General features: G+C 44.1%; 1 protein-coding gene across 2 annotated transcripts in view; it reads left to right on the top strand.

The window, feature by feature from the left end:
- Window positions 1–19,578, top strand: part of LOC143766477 (uncharacterized) — a 511,034-nt gene that overhangs the window by 11,072 nt on the left and 480,384 nt on the right. Inside the window, exon 7 of one of the 2 annotated variants that reach the window (XM_077254195.1) lies at window positions 8,016–9,316. The exons of the other annotated variant lie outside the window; for it this stretch is intronic. Within the exon in view, the coding sequence (XP_077110310.1) occupies window positions 8,016–9,121 (1,106 nt within the window). The 3' untranslated portion in view covers window positions 9,122–9,316. Of the gene's footprint in view, window positions 1–8,015; window positions 9,317–19,578 lie in introns of those variants that run through there. 2 annotated transcript variants of the gene reach the window in all.

The following is a 19,578-nucleotide window of genomic DNA, read 5'->3' as shown; positions in this document are numbered from 1 at the left end:
AAGGGGAAAAAAGCGTCTAAAGCGACTATCGCACGGTGGATAAAATCTACAATTGATTTAGCCTACAAAGCTAAAGGTTTGAATTCCCCGGTTAATCTTAAAGCCCACTCATCTAGGGCCATGGCCACATCATGGGCGGAGAAAGGGGGGGCTACGGCAGACCAGATCTGTAGAGCTGCATCATGGTCTAATCTTAGTACCTTTTCTAAACACTATAAGTTAGATGTAGTTTCGCCTCAGTTGGCCTTTGGTAGAAAGGTACTTCAAGCAGTGGTCCCACCCTAAATACCATTCTCCTTTGGTATTTCTCCAGTGTGCTGTCAGGTGGTGACCTGGAAAACAGTAATTAGACTTACTGGTAATTGTATTTCCAGGAATCCATCCTGACAGCACTGTTAGTTCCCTTCCTATTGTTTGATCTTTATACTTATGTGATGTAACATTTGTATGATTGATTATTTTGTTGTAATAAAACTTGTTTTTGCATCCATCCAGATGTGTTACTTTGGAAAAACACTGAAGGGTGGTAGGGGGAGGGTCCTTTTAACCTCTCGTGTTTCCTGTCCCATCATGGATAAGAAGGACGTCCTCCAGTGTGCTGTCAGGATGGATTCCTGGAAATACAATTACCAGTAAGTCTAATTACTGTTTTGTTTTCAATCCTAAAGAATTCAAATTACTGCACAATCTCTCCTGAAATGGGGAGCACTAATACTTTCTCTTCTCTTATCTTTGACTATCTAATATTTCTTCTTGAAACTCATCTGACAGAAAATTATGATAATTAAGATTGCCAAAAACCACCAAGCCCCATACTGTAACTGCTCCAGAGAGGTTTTACCTCTGATCACTCATTTTTTACTAATGAAGTTTGTTGAGTTTGATCATTTCAGTAGATGTGTTATTGTCTATAGTCACAGATTTTGACTACAAAATACTCTCATAACCAGTTCCTGCAGCCAGTTTTATGTTCCTAATCAGGGTCCATTTTTCAAATCTGACGTGTATCACTTCATATGGTGATAATTTCAGAATTCTTCACAAAATATAAGCCCAAATTTTTTCACTTTCACAAAGGGTAATAGCAAACAGATAGACCTCACACATTATTTTACAACTTCTCTTGTATCCGACAATTCCCTATATGTGGTTGTACATTACTGTCTGGGCACATTTGAGGGTTGAGAAGGAAAAGAACGCCATTTAGCTATTTGAATCCAGATCTTACTGGAATAGCTTGCAGACTCAAAGTATTAAGGTACCTTCACACGAAACGACATCGCTAGCAATCCGTGACGTTGCAGCGTCCTGGCTAGCGATATCGTTTCGTTTGACACGCAGCAGCGATCAGGATCCTGCTGTGATGTCGCTGGTCGCTGAATAAAGTCCAGAACTTTATTTGGTCGTCCGATCGCTGTGTATCGTTGTGTTTGAAAGCAAAAACAACGATACCAGCGATGTTTTACACTGGTAACCAGGGTAAACATCGGGTTACCAAGCGCAGGGCCGCGCTTAGTAACCCGATGTTTACCCTGGTTACCAGCGTAAAAGTAAAAAAAACAAACAGTACATACTCACCTGCGCGTCCCCCAGCGTCTGCTTCCTGACACTGACTGAGCGCCGGCCCTAAAGTGAAAGTGAAAGCACAGCGGTGACCTCACCGCTGTGCTGTTAGGGCCGGAGCTCAGTCAGTGTCAGGAAGCAGACGCTGGGGGACGCGCAGGTGAGCATGTACTGTTTGTTTTTTTTACTTTTACGCTGGTAACCAGGGTAAACATCGGGTTACTAAGCGCGGCCCTGCGCTTAGCAACCCGATGTTTACCCTGGTTACCCGGGGACCTCGGCATCGTTGGTCGCTGGAGAGCGGTCTGTGTGACAGCTCTCCAGCGATCAAACAGCGACGCTGCAGCGATCGGCATCGTTGTCGCTATCGCTGCAGCGTCGCTTCGTGTGAAGGTACCTTTAGTTGCAGTGTTTGTGGCCAACTATCAGCTCAAAAGATGGCCACCACAAACAGGCTTGGCGATATCTACTCCATCTTCCTGATCCCAAGGATGGCCTTGCTCATTACCCTTTAACACCTCTACATGGATCTGGACTTACATAGAGACCCACCTGGCTTGGCCCACAGTGTTGCCTGCTGTTCGGTGGTGTGAATTGGGAAGAACAATAGTCAGGTAGCCGGGTCAGAACCAGTAAGTCAGAGAAAATACAAAATCAGAAGACATAAGAGTAGTCAGCAAACAGGCCGGGATCACAACAGGAAACAAATACACAAGCCGTGAGCTGAACATAGAGGACCGAACCAGAGAAGAACAAGGCTGTATCTGGCAGCTTCCTTCAATATGCTTCGAGCTTTCGTGGAATATAGTGCTATCAAATTGGCTGTATAAGGGAGCAGATTACTTCAGCTGGACAACACATACACCCATACTGCCAGACTAAGAAGGTACTACTTGTCCCAGGCAGCCTAATCTTAGTGGCTGAATCGAGCCTATGTCGTCCAGAGCTTCTGGTGCCAACGTCTACTCCGTTTCTAGCCCGGCCAGACATATGAATAAGGACACGCCTGCTGACATCATAGGGGCAGATCCTAGAAGAGATGTGACACACCATCTGCAGAAGCCCTAATATGACAAAATTTCAGAAAATCAGAGCTGTAGGAATCCCCATAAAATGACATTTTGGAAATTATAACCCTCAGAGAACTAATCTATTGGAATAGTGGCAATTTTTGATTCCATAGGCAATTTCCGGAAATTAGCACACAGTGGATGTAGGAGAAAAAAATGGCAAATATGCCATTTTATTACCCAACACATAGTGCCCTGATTGTGCTCCAGGAGACACACACACCGTAAATTAAGTGGGTTCTTCTCACTAGAGTAATGCCAAATACATGTGGTTTGGGCATACTGAAAGGCTCAGAGGTGAGGGGGAAATTTGACTTTGGGAGAGTGGTTATTGCTGGATTGGTTATTGGAAGCCATGTTAATTTTCAAGAGCCTTTGAGCCACTAATAATGTGGAAACCTCCTGTTTTTCCACTGACAGATGATGGGCCTGAGTGGGGACTTGTTTTTTTGTTAGATGAATAGAAGTTTTTATTGGTATTAGGTTCGTCAACAAAATGTTTCTGTGTGGCTTTTTGTTCCATATTTGGGAAGCAGAATGATCAAACAGTTGAACACCACACTCCACTGGTTACATAGTTACATAGTTACATAGTTATTAAGGTTGAAGGAAGACTTTAAGTCCATCTAGTTCAACCCATAGCCTAACATGCCCTAACATGTTGATCCAGGGGAAGGCAAAAAAAACCCATGTGGTAAGAGTAAGCTCCACCATGGGGAAAAAAATTCCTTCCCGACCCCACATACGGCAATCAGACTAGTTCCCTGGATCAACGCCTTATCAAGGAATCTAATATACAGTGCCTACAAGTAGTATTCAACCCCCTGCAGATTTAGCAGGTTTAATAAGATGCAAATAAGTTAGAGCCTTCAAACTTCAAACAAGAGCAGGATTTATTAACAGATGCATAAATCTTACAAACCAAAAAGTTTTGTTGCTCAGTTAAATTTTTATAAATTTTAAACATAAAAGTGTGGGTCAATTGTTATTCAACCCCTAGGTTTAATATTTTGTGGAATAACCTTTGTTTGCAATTACAGCTAATAATCGTCTTTTATAAGACCTGATCAGGCCGGCACAGGTCTCTGGAGTTATCTTGGCCCACTCCTCCATGCAGATTTTCTCCAAGTTATCTAGGTTCTTTGGGTGTCTCATGTGGACTTTAATCTTGAGCTCCTTCCACAAGTTTTCAATTGGGTTAAGGTCAGGAGACTGACTAGGCCACTGCAACACCTTGATTTTTTGCCTCTTGAACCAGGCCTTGGTTTTCTTGGCTGTGTGCTTTGGGTCATTGTCTTGTTGGAAAATGAAATGACGACCCATCTTAAGATCCTTGATGGAGGAGCGGAGGTTCTTGGCCAAAATCTCCAGGTAGGCCGTGCTATCCATCTTCCCATGGATGTGGACCAGATGGCCAGGCCCCTTGGCTGAGAAACAGCCCCACAGCATGATGCTGCCACCACCATGCTTGACTGTAGGGATGGTATTCTTGGGGTCGTATGCAGTGCCATCCAGTCTCCAAACGTCACGTGTGTGGTTGGCACCAAAGATCTCGATCTTGGTCTCATCAGACCAGAGAACCTTGAACCAGTCAGTCTGAGTCCTCCAAGTGATCATGAGCAAACTGTAGACGAGCCTTGACATGACGCTTTGAAAGTAAAGGTACCTTACCGGCTCGTCTGGAACGGAGACCATTGCGGTGGAGTACGTTACTTTTGGTATTGACTGAAACCAATGTCCCCACTGCTATGAGATCTTCCCGGAGCTCCTTCCTTGTTGTCCTTGGGTTAGCCTTGACTCTTCGGACAAGCCTGGCCTTGGCACGGGAGGAAACTTTCAAAGGCTGTCCAGGCCGTGGAAGGCTTAACAGTTCCATAAGCCTTCCACTTCCGGATGATGCTCTCAACAGTGGAGACAGGTAGGCCCAACTCCTTGGAAAGGGTTTTGTACCCCTTGCCAGCCTTGTGACCCTCCACGATCTTGTCTCTGATGGCCTTGGAATGCTCCTTTGTCTTTCCCATGTTGACCATGTATGAGTGCTGTTCACAAGTTTGGGGAGGGTCTTAAATAGTCAGAAAAGGCTGGAAAAAGAGATAATTAAACCAAACATGTGAAGCTCATTGTTCTTTGTGCCTGAACTACTTCTTAATACTTTAGGGGAACCAAACAGAATTCTGGTGGGTTGAGGGGTTGAATAATAAATGACCCTCTGAAAAAACTTTTCCCAATTTAAAAAAAAAATAAACAAAGAAATAACATTCTTTTTTGCTGCAGTGCATGTCACACTTCCAGGCTGATCTACAGTCCAAATGTCACAATGCCAAGTTAATTCCAAATGTGTAAACCTGCTAAATCTGCAGGGGGTTGAATACTACTTGTAGGCACTAGAGAAATAAAGGTATTATATAGCAACATTGTCAACATTTTACATAGATATTAACATTGCCTCTACTGGATATGTCAACACCCAGCCGTACAACCTTGAATACAAATGGGAATGTGGAAAACCACATGAAAAACGACCAAAATGGGTATAAATGTAACCAAATCTTTATTAAATATAACCACAAATAAGTAACACACTTAATAAGGCTCAGGACAGAAGATAGAACAAGGTGCTAAAAAATGGTGGCTGTGCACCTATAGAATGGCCACCATATGATAGAAACCATGCGGATACAAGCCCGACAGCTACCTACTCCAATAAACATAAAGTGAGTATAATATATATTGTAACCCCCTTGATCATCTTAGACCATGCGATTCCGAATATTCCATGCCTGGAAACCAGGACTAATCACCGCCTAAGCGGTCGGAAGTGTACCTGTGAGCAGGGGGAGATGAAGGAGGAAGCCAGGACCGGTCACCGCACGGGCACCCGACGCGCGTTTCGGAGCGGAAGCTCCTTCGTCAGGGGGCGTTAAGTGTGTTACTTATTTGTGGTTATATTTAATAAAGATTTGGTTACATTTATACCCATTTTGGTCGTTTTTCATGTGGTTTTCCACATTCCCATTTGTACTTGTAGGCACTGTATATACCCTGTAACATTATACTTTTCCAGAAAGGTATCCAGTCCCCTCTTAAATTTAAGTAATGAATCACTCATTACAACATCATACGGCAGAGAGTTCCATAGTCTCACTGCTCTTACTGTAAAGAATCCGCGTCTGTTATTATGCTTAAACCTTTTTTCCTCCAGACGTAGAGGATGCCCCCTTGTCCCTGTCACCAGTCTATGATTAAAAAGATTATCAGAAAGGTCTTTGTACTGTCCCCTAATATATTTATACATTAACATAAGATCACCCCTTAGCCTTCGTTTTTCCAAACTAAATAGCCCCAAGTGTAATAACCTATCTTGGTATTGCAGACCCCTCAGTCCTCTAATAACCTTGGTCGCTCTTCTCTGCACCCGCTCCAGTTCAGCTATGTCTTTCTTATACACCGGTGACCAGAACTGTGCACAGTATTCTAAGTGTGGTCGAACTAGTGACTTGTATAGAGGTAAAATTATGTTCTCCTCATGAGCATCTATGCCTCTTTTAATGCATCCCATTATTTTATTTGCCTTTGTAGCAGCTGCCTGACACTGGCCACTGAATATGAGTTTGTCATCCACCCATACACCCAGGTCTTTTTCATTGACGGTTTTGCCCAGAGTTTTAGAATTAAGCACATAGTTATACATCTTATTACTTCTACCCAAGTGCATGACCTTACATTTATCCCCATTAAAGCTCATTTGCCATTTATCAGCCCAAGCTTCTAGTTTACATAAATCATCCTGTAATATAAAATTGTCCTCCTCTGTATTGATTACCCAGCAGAGTTTAGTGTCATCTGCAAATATTGAAATTCTACTCTGAATGCCCCTACAAGATCATTAATAAATATGTTAAAAAGAAGAGGGCCCAATACTGACCCCTGTGGTACCCCACTACTAACCGCGACCCAGTCCGAGTGTGCTCCATTAATAACCACCCTTTGTTTCCTATCCCTGAGCCAGCTCTCAACCCACTTGCACATATTTTCCCCTATCCCCATTATTCTCATTTTATGTATCAACCTTTTGTGTGGCACCGTATCAAAAGCTTTTGAAAAGTCCATATACACTACATCTACTGGGTTCCCTTGGTCCAGTCCGGAACTTACCTCTTCATAGAAGCTGATCAAATTAGTCTGACATGAACGGTCCCTAGTAAACCCGTGCTGATACTGGGTCATGAGGTTATTCCTCTTCAGATACTCCAGTATAGCATCCCTTAGAATGCCCTCCAGGATTTTACCCACAGTAGAGGTTAAGCTTACTGGCCTATAATTTCCGAGTTCAGTTTTTGTCCCCTTTTTGAATATTGGCACCGCATTTGCTATACGCCAGTCCTGTGGTACAGACCCTGTTATTATGGACTCTTTAAAGATTAAAAATAATAGTCTATCAATGACTGTACTTAATTCCTTCAGTACTCGGGGGTGTATCCCATCCGGGCCTGGAGATTTGTCAATATTTGTGATTTTTAGACGCCGCCGTACTTCCTGCTGGGTTAAGCAGGTAACATTTAATTGGGAATTTTTATCACTAGTCATATTGGCTGCCATGGGATTTTCTTTTGTAAATACTGATGAAAAAAAGTCATTTAGCATATTGGCTTTTTCCTCATCCTCATCCACCATTTCACCCAGACTATTTTTAAGGGGGCCAACACTATCATTTTTTAGTTTCTTACTATTTATGTAGTTAAAGAATATTTTGGGGTTATTTTTGCTCTCTCTGGCAATGAGTCTCTCTGTCTCAATCTTTGCTGCCTTGATTTGCTTTTTACAGAATTTATTTAATTTTTTGTATTTATTTAATGCCTCCTCACTACCTACTTCCTTTAATTCTCTAAATGCTTTCTTTTTGTCACTTACTGCGCCCCTTACAGCTCTATTTAGCCATATTGGTTTCCTCCTATTTCTAGTATGTTTATTCCCATACGGTATATACTGTGCACAGGCCCTATCCAGGATGCTAATAAACATCTCCCATTTTCTTTGTGTACTTTTATGTCTCAGGATATCGCCCCAGTTAATTGCACCAAGATCCTCTCTCATCCGTTGGAAATTTGCCCTCCTGAAGTTTAGTGTCCTTGTCACCCCTCTACTACACATCTTATTAAAGGAGACATGAAAACTTATTATTTTGTGATCACTATTCCCCAAGTGACCCCCAACCCTTATCATCCTATGAGATTTTCTATTAGACTGTGAGCTGTCATTGTCTTGGTGAAGAATTCAATGTTTTTACATAACTTGCCATTTTTACAGACAGTTGAAGTAGAAATGGTAAATGACATTCAAGATATTTTATTAAAAAATAATAACTGGTTTATATCTTGGCAGATGACTGTACCTGGAGATCAGAGGAACAGCTGACGTCTTTAAGTTTTAGATCGGATTATTTTGAGATCCCACTGGATACAATTGAAGTTAATGCCATTACCCCAGCTATACCATCATCCCTTCACAGCAAAGACCTATCATCTGATCCTTTGAAACAGGTCCTGTCTTCTGATTCATTGGCGACAACAAAGGAAAATCAGAGTCACAAAATAAGCATTAAAAGCGGAAATACTCCTAAATCAAAGAAGCCATTTTCATGTCCAGAATATGGAAACAGTTTTTCCATCGAAAAGTCTTTTCTTAAACATCCAAAAATTCACACAGTGGAGAAAAAATTTTCTTGTTCCAAGTGTGGAAAATGTTTTAAACATAAATGTCATCTTCTTAGACACCAAAGAAGACACACAGGGGAGAAACCTTTTTCCTGTTCAGAATGTGGGAAATGTTTTAATGAGAAATCAGATTTGGTTAAGCACCAGAGAACCCACACAGGGGAGAAGCCTTTTTCCTGTTCAGAATGTGGGAAATGTTTTAAACAGAAATCTGCTTTGGTTACGCACCACAGAATCCACACAGGGGTGAAACCTTTTTCATGTTCAGAATGTGGGAAATGTTTTATCCAGAAATACAAGCTTGTTATACACCAAATAACCCACACAGGAGTGAAACCTTTTTCCTGTTCAGAATGTGGGAAATGTTTTAATCAGAAATCGGCTTTGGTTACGCACCAGAGAACCCACACAGGGGAGAAGCCTTTTTTCTGTTCAGAATGTGGGAAATGTTTTAATCAGAAATCGGCTTTGGTTACGCACCACAGAACCCATACTGGGGTGAAACCTTTTTCATGTTCAGAATGTGGCAAATGTTTTAACAAGAAATCAGTTTTGATTACGCACCAGAGAACCCACTCAGGGGAGAAGCCTTTTTCCTGTTCAGAATGTGGCAAATATTTTAATCAGAAATCAGCTTTGTTTAACCACCAGAGAAGTCACACAGGAGAGAAGCCTTTTTCCTGTCCAGAATGTGGGAAATGCTTTAAAAAGAAATGTAATTTTGTTATACACCAAAGAACCCACACAAGGGAGAGGTCTTTTTCATGTTCATAATGTAGGAAATGTTTTACACTAAAATCATCTTTTAACATCAGAGAAGTCACAAAGGGGAGAAGCGTTTTTCATGTTAAGAATGTTGGAAATGTTTTAACCGAAAATTGTATTTCTTAAAGCAGTTGTCCATTACTAGGACAACACCTTGTCATTCCTCATGTTTGTCCTCTTTCAAATAAAAACACTCATACTCATTTTGCATGCCTGCTCTGTTCAAGGGTCTTAGCAGTCACGTTTCCGGGGCTCATGTGAGGTTGTTACATAACACGCATAACGAACGCCCACTCTCCTTTTACCATGGGCGTAATACTACTCAGACAGCACAGAGTGAGGGTAAAACAGTGTGGCAATAATTTATTTAACCACAAAACAGGCAAATAATACATAGAATAGTCCCAGCAAAATACTCAAAATGGTGCACATTACAGAGTCTCACCTTTCCGCTGACTCGCCGGGATAAGAGCCGCTGTTACTTCAGAGCTTCCAGGGCCGACGACCCCACCTGTGGCATGCACACAGAGAGGAGGTAATGACAAGCTTAAGAAGATGAATGAGCGTGTTAATGTGGATATAATCTGTGCTGCTGAATAGATGTAGGTCCAGATGTATTTCACATAAAGAAAGGTGATTTATTCAACGTGTTTCGAAGTCTACGCGACTAGGATACTGTCTTATATATACAAAATTTCAAATAACGGCGCCATTGGCATCACCTGACAAACAGACAATATCAGAGTTCACAGATACAGCACATGACATATTCAAGAATTGATGTATATTTGAGTAAAATATTTAAGCATTGAAATTTCATGGTATTAACCAAATTTTCCTATTCCGTAGTGCAAAGATGAAAAATTTGGTTAATACCATAAAATTTCAATGTTTAAATATTTGCTCGTCAGGTGATACCATTGGTGCTGTTATTTGAAATTTTGTATATATAAGACAGTGTCCTACTTCTGACTCTATTCGTGTGGTATTTTCTGATGAAGAAGTCGCTTAGACTTTGAAACGCGTTGAATAAACCACCTTTACATAGTAACATAGTTAGCAAGGCCGAAGAAAGACATTTACTCGGACTCCCATGACAGCACGACGAGAGAGGGGATCTGCCCATTAGGAACAGGAAACCTACAGATACAAAAGGGCGGCACCTCTCCCCTGCATCAGTTGGTTTCCTGTTCCTAAAGGGACGGGTGCCTACAGATGAATCTTATGGAGCCCAGGCCGGCCGAATCCGGTAGCGAGGGGGTCTCCTACCTCGGCCGGTGCGGAGATCCCTGGAGACGCCACGGTGGTCCTTGCTGGACTGCACGTCGGTGGCGTTCGCAGCAGGGAGCAGAGTCCAGGGGATTTCTCACCTCCATCAGCGTCAGCGCCGGTAAGTATATGCCATTAGCGGTGCGGCGTGCTTGCGGGGTGCCGGCGTCAGGATTATGTGGGTGAACACCCGGAGCGCTGCGATCCGTCCCCGGCGTCCTGCACCGCTCTCAGCGTGTGCTGGAGCGTTTCCGGGTGTGGTGACGTGGGGGGGCGGAGTTAGTAGCCGCTTCCGGGTCGCCGGATGTCTGCGCATGCGCAGTCGATCCAAAATGGCGGCGCCCATGTATCCTGATTACCGGTTTCTCCCACAAGAATCCTATCCTCCCTGCTGTATCCTGGGCCAATGGGAATGGCGCTGGCCTATCTGCTGACCGGATCCAAGGGGGATTTAAGCAGGTGACGACTTTGGAACCCTGCTTTTGGTCGCAGTTCATCATGGAGAGTGGTGGTGAGCAGCAGCAGCTGCTTGATGATGTGCGTCAGAAGCCCAAGGAGAAGGACAGAAGCGACCAGTCCAGTCGTAAAAGCTCATCCGGGCAGGGATCAAGAGCTTCGACTAGGAAAGAACCCCCTCACATTACGGTACTTTACTTTGGCGCACGGGTAAGTGATCTACTGTGACGCGGGCCCCTTGTACTTTATCATTCTAGGGAAAGAAGAGTGACAAGTCAAAACATAAGGAGTGTGCCCTCTGTGGAGTCCCCTTACCAGACTCTTGTCCTAAGAAATTATGTGCCCCCTGTATACAACAGACGGTGAGGTCTACAGGTGTGGTGGGGTGGAAGTGACATTAGGTCAGATAGTAGTTATCACCTATATTGTCCCCCCCCCCCAGGTAGCGGAAGAGTCTGTGAGTGCGGCAAACCTGAAGGAGATGATCCGTTTGGAAGTAAGGGAATCACTACGGTCCCTATCACAAACGGGAGGTTCAAAACATAGAACCCCCCTGGACTCTAATTCTTCGGAGGAAGAAAGAGAAGAGGGTGCCTATCACTCTAGTCCTTCCTCCTCTTCATCAGATGAGTCTGGACGATTCTGTCTACCCCTGGATAAGATTGACAAAGTGGTCAAGTCAGTTAGGGGCACAATGGGCATAGAAGAACCCAAGCCGCAGCCCTCAAAGCAAGAGATGATGTTCAGCGGACTGGATCGTAAAAAACATAGATCTTTTCCAGTGAACGAAAAGATTCAAGACTTGATCCTCCGGGAATGGAAGAAGCCGGAAAAGAAGGGTTCCTTACCGCCAGCTTTAAAACGCAGGTACCCCTTTGATGATCCGGTTGTAGAGACATGGGACAAAGCCCCTAAGTTGGATGCGGCGGTGGCAAAAGCATCCAAGAGAGCCTCGTTGCCATTTGAGGATATGGGGACCCTCAAGGACCCCTTGATAGAAAAGCGGACATTTTCCTTAAAGGTACCTGGGAGACAGCAGCAGGATCTCTCAGACCAGCGGTTGCCGCGACATGTACAGCCAGGTCTTTAATGGTCTGGCTGGATCAGTTAGAATCCCAGCTCAAGGACGGCGCTTCCAGAGATTCTATTCTGAAGGCTTTACCAACAATTCAAAATGCTGCGGCCTTTCTATCAGATGCCTCGGTGGACTCAGTCAGTATGGCGGCTAGAGCGGCAGGGCTCTCCAACGCGGCTCGTAGAGCCTTATGGTTGAAGTGCTGGTCAGGCGACATACAATCCAGAGCTAAACTCTGCGCAATCCCGTGTAAGGGAGAATATCTCTTTGGTCCAACTCTGGATGAGTTGCTGGAGAAAGCGGGGGATGACAAGAAGAAATTTCCTAATCCGTCTTCAGCATCCTACCGTCGGCCCTTCAATAGAAGGAGATTTGGTCGCGGAAAGAAACGCGGGTCCTCACCCTCTAGAGAGAGCTTTAGATGGGAGGATAGACGCGGAAGAGGTAAGGGCTATATGTTTCGCCGTTCCTCAAAAGAACAAAAAGCCAGACCAATGACTAGCAATCCCCGTGGGGGGTAGACTGTCAACATTCTCTTCCGCATGGTTTGACATTACGAACAGTAAATGGGTCCGAGGCATTATAGCAAAAGGTCTAAAACTTGACTTTAGTCACTGGCCTCGGGATAAATTTAAGTTAACCCCTTTACGTTCCTCCCCCCTTGAACAAGCAGCCCTGGAAGCAGAGGTCATGAACTTATGCTCCAAGAAAGTTTTGATCGAAATCCCAGGATCAGAAAGAGGGAGGGGATTTTACTCTCCTCTTTTTCTGATCAAGAAGCCAGACGGATCGTTTAGAACGATCATAAATCTCAAAAGCCTTAATGAGTTCCTGGTCAATGAATCATTTAAAATGGAAACAGTCAGTACAGCAATAAAAATGTTGTTTAAACACTGCTTCATGGTAGTTGTGGATTTAAAGGACGCATACTATCATGTTCCGATACATGAAGACTTCCAGAGATTCCTGAGAGTAGCTGTGACAATGGGGGGACAGATTCGTCACTTCCAGTTCAGAGCTCTTCCCTTTGGCTTATCAGCGGCTCCTAGGGTATTTACAAAGTTAGTGGCCGAAGTCATGGCGCACTTGCGAGAATCTGACATCCTGATTGTCCCCTATTTGGATGACTTCCTTATAGTGGGAAGTTCAGCAGACCATTGCCTCTCACAACTAGAAACAACCACAACCAAACTTGAGCATCTGGGGTGGATCATAAATTATGAAAAATCCCGATTACAGCCCCAAATGATACAGAGATTCTTAGGGCTGTTGTTAAATTCAGAAACCCAACAGTGTGGTCTTCCGCCTGACAAGTTGTTACACATCCAACAACAAGTGTCTAAAGCAATTGATAAACCATCCATGACCCTTAGACAGGCTATGTCACTGTTAGGATCTCTAACCTCATGCATTCCCGCTGTCCATTGGGCCCAATTTCACACCAGACCTTTACAATCCGAGGTACTGGTTAATGATAGATTGTTACAGGGGTCTTTGCAGAGTCAGATTACTTTGGGTCCAGAAGCCCTTACTTCTCTTAGATGGTGGCTAAACAGTGACAATTTATCGGCGCGAGTTCCCTGGGTAACACGCGTGACACGTATTGTAACAACAGACGCTAGCCCTTCAGGTTGGGGAGCACACATGGATGACATGATAGTTCAGGGTCTATTGGACCCCTTAACATCAGCCTCCTCTAACCACAGAGAGTTAATGGCAATTGAACTTTCAGTTAAAAAATTCCTCGTATATCTGCAGGGTCACCACGCCAAGATCCTCTCGGACAACCAGGTGGCGGTCGCATACATAAATCACCAGGGTGGAACTCATTCCGAATCTCTGATGAGAGTGGCGGACCGTTTATTCCAGACAGCGGAGAACCATTTTCTATCTTTAACCGCACTGCACATAAGAGGAAAAGAAAATGTGAAAGCGGACTTTCTAAGCCGCAACACCCTGAGACAAGGGGAATGGTCTCTAAACGGTCTCGTGTTCAACCAGATTGTCCAAAAATGGGGACATCCAGAGGTGGATTTATTTGCCACCAGGGACAACCGAAAGACAATAAAATTCTGTTCCCTAAATCCCAGGGAGAATCCTCTGGCGGTAGACGCCTTTCTGATCAACTGGGACTTTCGGTTGGCTTATGCGTTCCCCCTGCTGGGCCTGATACCTCTGGTAATCAGGAAGATAAGAGAAGATCGGGCAAGAGTTATATTGATTGCCCCATTCTGGCCCAGAAGGGCCTGGTTCACCTGGCTCAGAATCATGTCAGTGGAGGACCCCTGGGTGCTTCCGGACATCCCAGATTTGCTCCACCAGGGTCCGATCAGCCATCCTCAAGTAAAGAGTCTCCATTTGACGGCACGGAGTTTGAGAGGGCGTTACTGAAGGACAAAGGGTTCTCCCCAAATTTGATTGAAACCCTTATGAAAAGTAGAAAGCAGATTACAACAACAATCTACGCTAGAACCTGGCGGGAATTCCTGGCCTCTTCTGACTTTAATTTAGAAGAGGGAATACCTATAAAACAGATCTTAGAATTCCTGCAAAGGGGCTTAGAGCTAGATCTATCCACTAGTACCCTAAAGGTACAAGTCTCGGCCCTAGGGGCCTTGTTTTCCTGTAACATCGCCAATAATTATTGGATCTCAAGGTTCATTAAAGCTTCTAGTAGGGCTAGACCCATACATAAGGATAGATCTATGCCTTGGGATATTAATTTAGTCCTGTCAGCATTGACTAGAGAGCCGTTTGAACCATTACAATCAGCTTCAATTAAGGCATTATCCCTTAAAACAGCATTTCTGGTAGCGATAACATCTGCCCGTAGGGTAGGAGACATACAAGCTCTCTCCAGAATTTCCCCTTATACAGAGTTTCTGCCAGATAGGGTAGTCCTCAGACCGGACCCGGCCTATTTACCAAAAGTATCATCTCGGTTTCACAGGTCTCAGGAGATAGTGTTACCATCTTTCCTTCCTAACCCTTCCAACCCTAAGGAAGAACTACTCCATACGCTAGACGTTAGGAGATGCCTGTTAGAGTACATCTCTGTTACCGATACATGGAAGAAAGATAATGCGTTATTTCTATCTTTCCAAAATCCTAGAAAGGGACTCAGGGTATCAAAGTACACACTAGCGAAGTGGATTAGGGAGGCTATCTCTTTGGCTTATACTGCAGGTGGGGGTCCGACTCCGCAGAATCTGAGGGCGCATTCCACCAGAGCCATGGCTACATCCTGGGCGGAAAAATCTGGAGTATCAATCGACCAGATATGTAAGGCGGCCACATGGTCATCCCCGTCCACCTTCTTTAAACACTATAGGTTGGATTTAGGGGCCTCCTCTGATCTCACCTTCGGGTTAAGGGTGCTGCAAGCTATAGTCCCTCCCTAAGGTAGTGTTACATCTCTGTAAATCTCTCGTCGTGCTGTCATGGGAGTCCGAGTAAAGCATTAAGCTACTTACGGGTAGCGGCATTTCTCGGAGGCCCATGACAGCACCCTTAGTTCCCTCCCTATTTCACGTGGGGGTTGCACCTCCTATAATGTATATATCTCACGTGTATATGCCCAGTTCCAATATATGGGTTAAAATTTTGTATATAAACTGTATATAATGTATATTTTTGTATGCTACTAACCGCGGTAGTCCTCTCAAGGCTCTGAAATACAACTGATGCAGGGGAGAGGTGCCGCCCTTTTGTATCTGTAGGTTTCCTGTTCCTAATGGGCGGATCCCCTCTCTCGTCGTGCTGTCATGGGCCTCCGAGAAATGCCGCTACCCGTAAGTAGCTTAATGCTTTCCTCAGAATAAATCCCCAAATCTACATCCTTCTAAATAACCTAATAACTGTAAGATACAATATTGTTATGCTCCAGGAAGATATCCAGGGCTCTTCTGAACCCCTCGACTGAGTTTGCCATCACCACCTCCTCAGGCAAGAAATTCCAGATTCTCACTGCCCTAACAGTAAAGAATCCTCTTATATGTTGGTGAAAAAACCTTCTCTCCATCAGACGCAGAGAATTCCCCCTTGTGACCGTCACCTTCCTTGGTATAATCAGGTCCTTGGAGAGATATTTGTAACTTAAACTGTAAAGCGCTGCGGAATATGTTGGCGCTATATAAATAAAGATTATTATTATTGTCCCCTTATATACTTATACACGGTTATTAAATGGCACCTCAGTCATCTTTTTTCTAGACTAAATAATCCTAATTTTGCTAATCTCTCTGGGTATTGTAGTTCCCCCATCCACTTTATTAATTGTGTTGCCCTCCTTTGTACTCGCTCTAGTTCCATTTTATTCTTCCTGAGCACCAGTGCCCAAAACTGTACATAGTACTCCATGTGCGGTCTATCCAGGGATTTGTGCAGAGGCAGTATAATGCTTTCTTAAATTTAAATACATCTGGACCTACATCTATTCAGCAGCGCAGATTATATCCACATTAACCCGTTCATTCATCTACAGCATGGTCACTTGCTGACCCGTGGATCTGCTGCAGCGGATAACTTTATATGCTTTATCAAAAGCTCCATCTGTTGAGTAGAATTTGATTATATCAATTCGCTTTGCGTTGGATAACACCCTATTTGAGCTGATTTCTCCAACAGCATTACTAAGCTTAGGAAGATGACAGTCTATTGAGGTACAAAGCCAGTGAACCCGAGATTCAATACCTGGCTTCTCCGAAAATCTCCATGGAGCCAGATGACCAGTGATTTCCATTCCTGGCTTTCACAAATGTATCCATGAGGCTCAAGTGACCGGAGGGTCCAAATCCTGACTTTCCCATGGTTCAGTGATGGTCAATGGAGCACACCTTCATTCTTTCAACAGGGGCCATGTCCCCCTAAGCTGGCATCCTGTAGAATGACAATTCTGTGTCCCTTGTGATGAAGCTATGATGTCTTGGTTGCTCTCCTGTAGAGAGTCTTTGGGTGTTTGGATGTCTTGGCTGAATATCTGTCTCATTTTAAAGAGGCACCTAACCTCTTTGTATTGTTAACAAGTGTCATTCTAGCAAGCATTCACAGGTAAAGTAAAAGAATAGTGATGAAATCAACTTGCATAATTTGATTATTTAATCCATTTGCATAGTTTACCCTGAAGAGTCACAGATTGTGTGGTTGTTATAAAATGTTATATTTAGGAGTGTTTTGTGTTGTCCCCTTATAAGAATCACAATGGTTTTGTTCCTTTTCCACTGATAGATGCAAACGACCCAACTATGAAAGACGGGAATAGGGTTGAGCGACTTTTACTTTTTTAGGATCGAGTCGGGTTTCGCGAAACCCGACTTTGTCAAAAGTCAGGTCGGGTGAAATCGGCCGATTATCGCGAAAAGTCGGGGATCGACCGAAACACGAAATCCAATGTAAGTCAATGGGGAATCAAAGTCGGCAGTGAGTGGAGGACAGGAAAACACCTACAGTGCCCATTTTAATGTCAAAAACATCAATTCTTGTTACTTAAGCTTGTGAATCTTAATTTACCTTATAATAATAGTTAGGCATTGAAAATTGGGGGTCATTTGGCTAAAGTTGTGGGGAGGGGGGTAGGGCTGGCTCAAGTTTTTCGTGGGCCCAGGAAATGCGGACTACGTCACGGCGGTGGAGCCGGGAGAGGTAAGTATTAAAACTTTGCAAGTGCTGTGATCCCAAGCAAGCAGGGGGGGCCCACTTGTTCGCATTGGCACTGGCACAGGGCCCCTCAAAGTACGGCGGTGTCTTTGACGGTGGGGGCGCCTCCCACCGGCAGAGACACTTGCGTACTATGAGGGGCCCTGTGCCAGAGACATCACCAACGAGTATGCCCTCCCACCTGATGAAGGAACCTGCACTTTCATCTGCACCTTCCTCTTTGTCCCCGTGTAAGGTGGTATAGTGTGCGGGAAGGGGAACCTGACTTTCAGCAGGGTCAGATTCTGGCTGTGTAGAGTGCAAGGGGAATGTAGTGGTCTGGGTCAATGTACCAGCAGACTCATCTAGCAGTGGCTGGGCAATGGGCAGGATGAGGAGGAAACACAGATATAGTCCCAAAGAATAAAGTAGGCTAAATGCAGTTCAAAATTGGTAACAGGAGTAAACAGGCAGCACTGCTTTGTTCAGTGGAGGAGAACACCAAGCAGCGGCAGACACCGTTAGTAGGCACAACCAAACAAGTAGCCCAAATGCAGTTTAAAATTTCATAAAGGCCGAAAGCCTGAAAATTGAAACTCCGCTATATTCAGTGGAGGAAAAAAACACCAAGGAGCGGCAGACACCGTTAGTAGGCCCCAACCAAACAAGTAGGCCAAATGCAGTTTAATATCTGATATAGGCCGAAAGCCTGAAAATTGAAGCTCAGCTATATTCAGTGGAGAACACCAAGGAGCGGCATACACCGTTAGTAGGCCCAACCAAACAAGTAGGCCAAATGCAGTTTCCTATTTTATGTAGGCTGAAAGCTTGAAAATTGAAGCTCAGCTATATTCAGTGGAGGAGAACACCAAAGAGCGTCAGACACCGTTAGTAGGCCCAACCAAACAAGTAGGCCAAATGCAGTTTAAAATGTCATATAGGCTGAAAGCCTGAAAATTGAAGCTCCGCTATATTCAGTGGAGGAGAACACCAAGGAGCGGCAGACACCGTTAGTAGGCCCAACCAAACAAGTAGGCCAAATGCAGTTTAAAATTTCATATACTCTGAAAGCCTGAAAATTGAAGCTCAGCTATTTTCAGTGGAGGAGAACACCAAGGAGCGGCAGACACCGTTAGTAGGCCCAGCCAAACAAGTAGGCCAAATGCAGTTTAAAATTTCATATAGGCTAAAAGCCTGAAAATTGAAGCTCCGCTATATTCAGTGGAGGAGAACACCAAGGAGCAGCAGACACCGTAAGTAGGCCAAATGCAGTTTCATATTTTATGTAGGCCGAAAGCCTGAAAATTGAAGCTCAGCTATATTCAGTGGAGGAGAACACCAAGGAGCGGCAGACACCGTTAGTAGGCCCAACCAAACAAGTAGGCCAAATGCAGTTTAATATCTGATATAGGCCGAAAGCCTGAATATTGAAGCTCAGCTTTGTTCAGTTGAGAAAAGCAAGCAGCCGCAGACACCGTTAGTAGACCCAACCAAACCAGTAGGCCAAATGCAGTTTAATATCTGACATCGGATGAAATCTGAGGCTCAGCTTTGTTCAGTGGAGGACAACTGTAATGGGAGGCAGACACAGTTAGTAGGCATAAATAAGAAAGTAGACAAAATGCATTTCAAAATTGGTTAGTGGAGTACACAGGCGGCATAGCTTTGTTCAGCGGAGGACAACTGTAATAAGTGGCTCAGACAGACAGAGTAGGCCTACAATTAAAAAAGTTGGCTAACTGCAGTTCAAAATTTGTAATAGGAGTACACAGTCGGCATAGCGTGGTTCAGCGGAGGAGGACAAGTGTAATTAGTGGCTCTGACACAGAGTAGGCGTAAAATAAAAAAGAAGGCTATATACAGTTCACAATTGGTAAGAGGAGTACACAGGCGGCCTTGCTGGGTCCAGCGGTGGAGGACAACTGTTGTGAGAGTCTGACACAGTTACTAAGACAAAATAAATAAGTAGGCTAAATGCTGTTCTAGATTGGTAAGAGGAGTACACAGGCGGCATAGCTTGGTTCATGGAAGG

The sequence above is a fragment of the Ranitomeya variabilis genome, chromosome 4 (genome assembly GCF_051348905.1).
Source record: "Ranitomeya variabilis isolate aRanVar5 chromosome 4, aRanVar5.hap1, whole genome shotgun sequence".
NCBI lineage: Eukaryota > Metazoa > Chordata > Amphibia > Anura > Dendrobatidae > Ranitomeya > Ranitomeya variabilis.
Note: the sequence above shows the minus strand (reverse complement) of the source record. Positions and strands in the feature narration are given on the sequence as shown.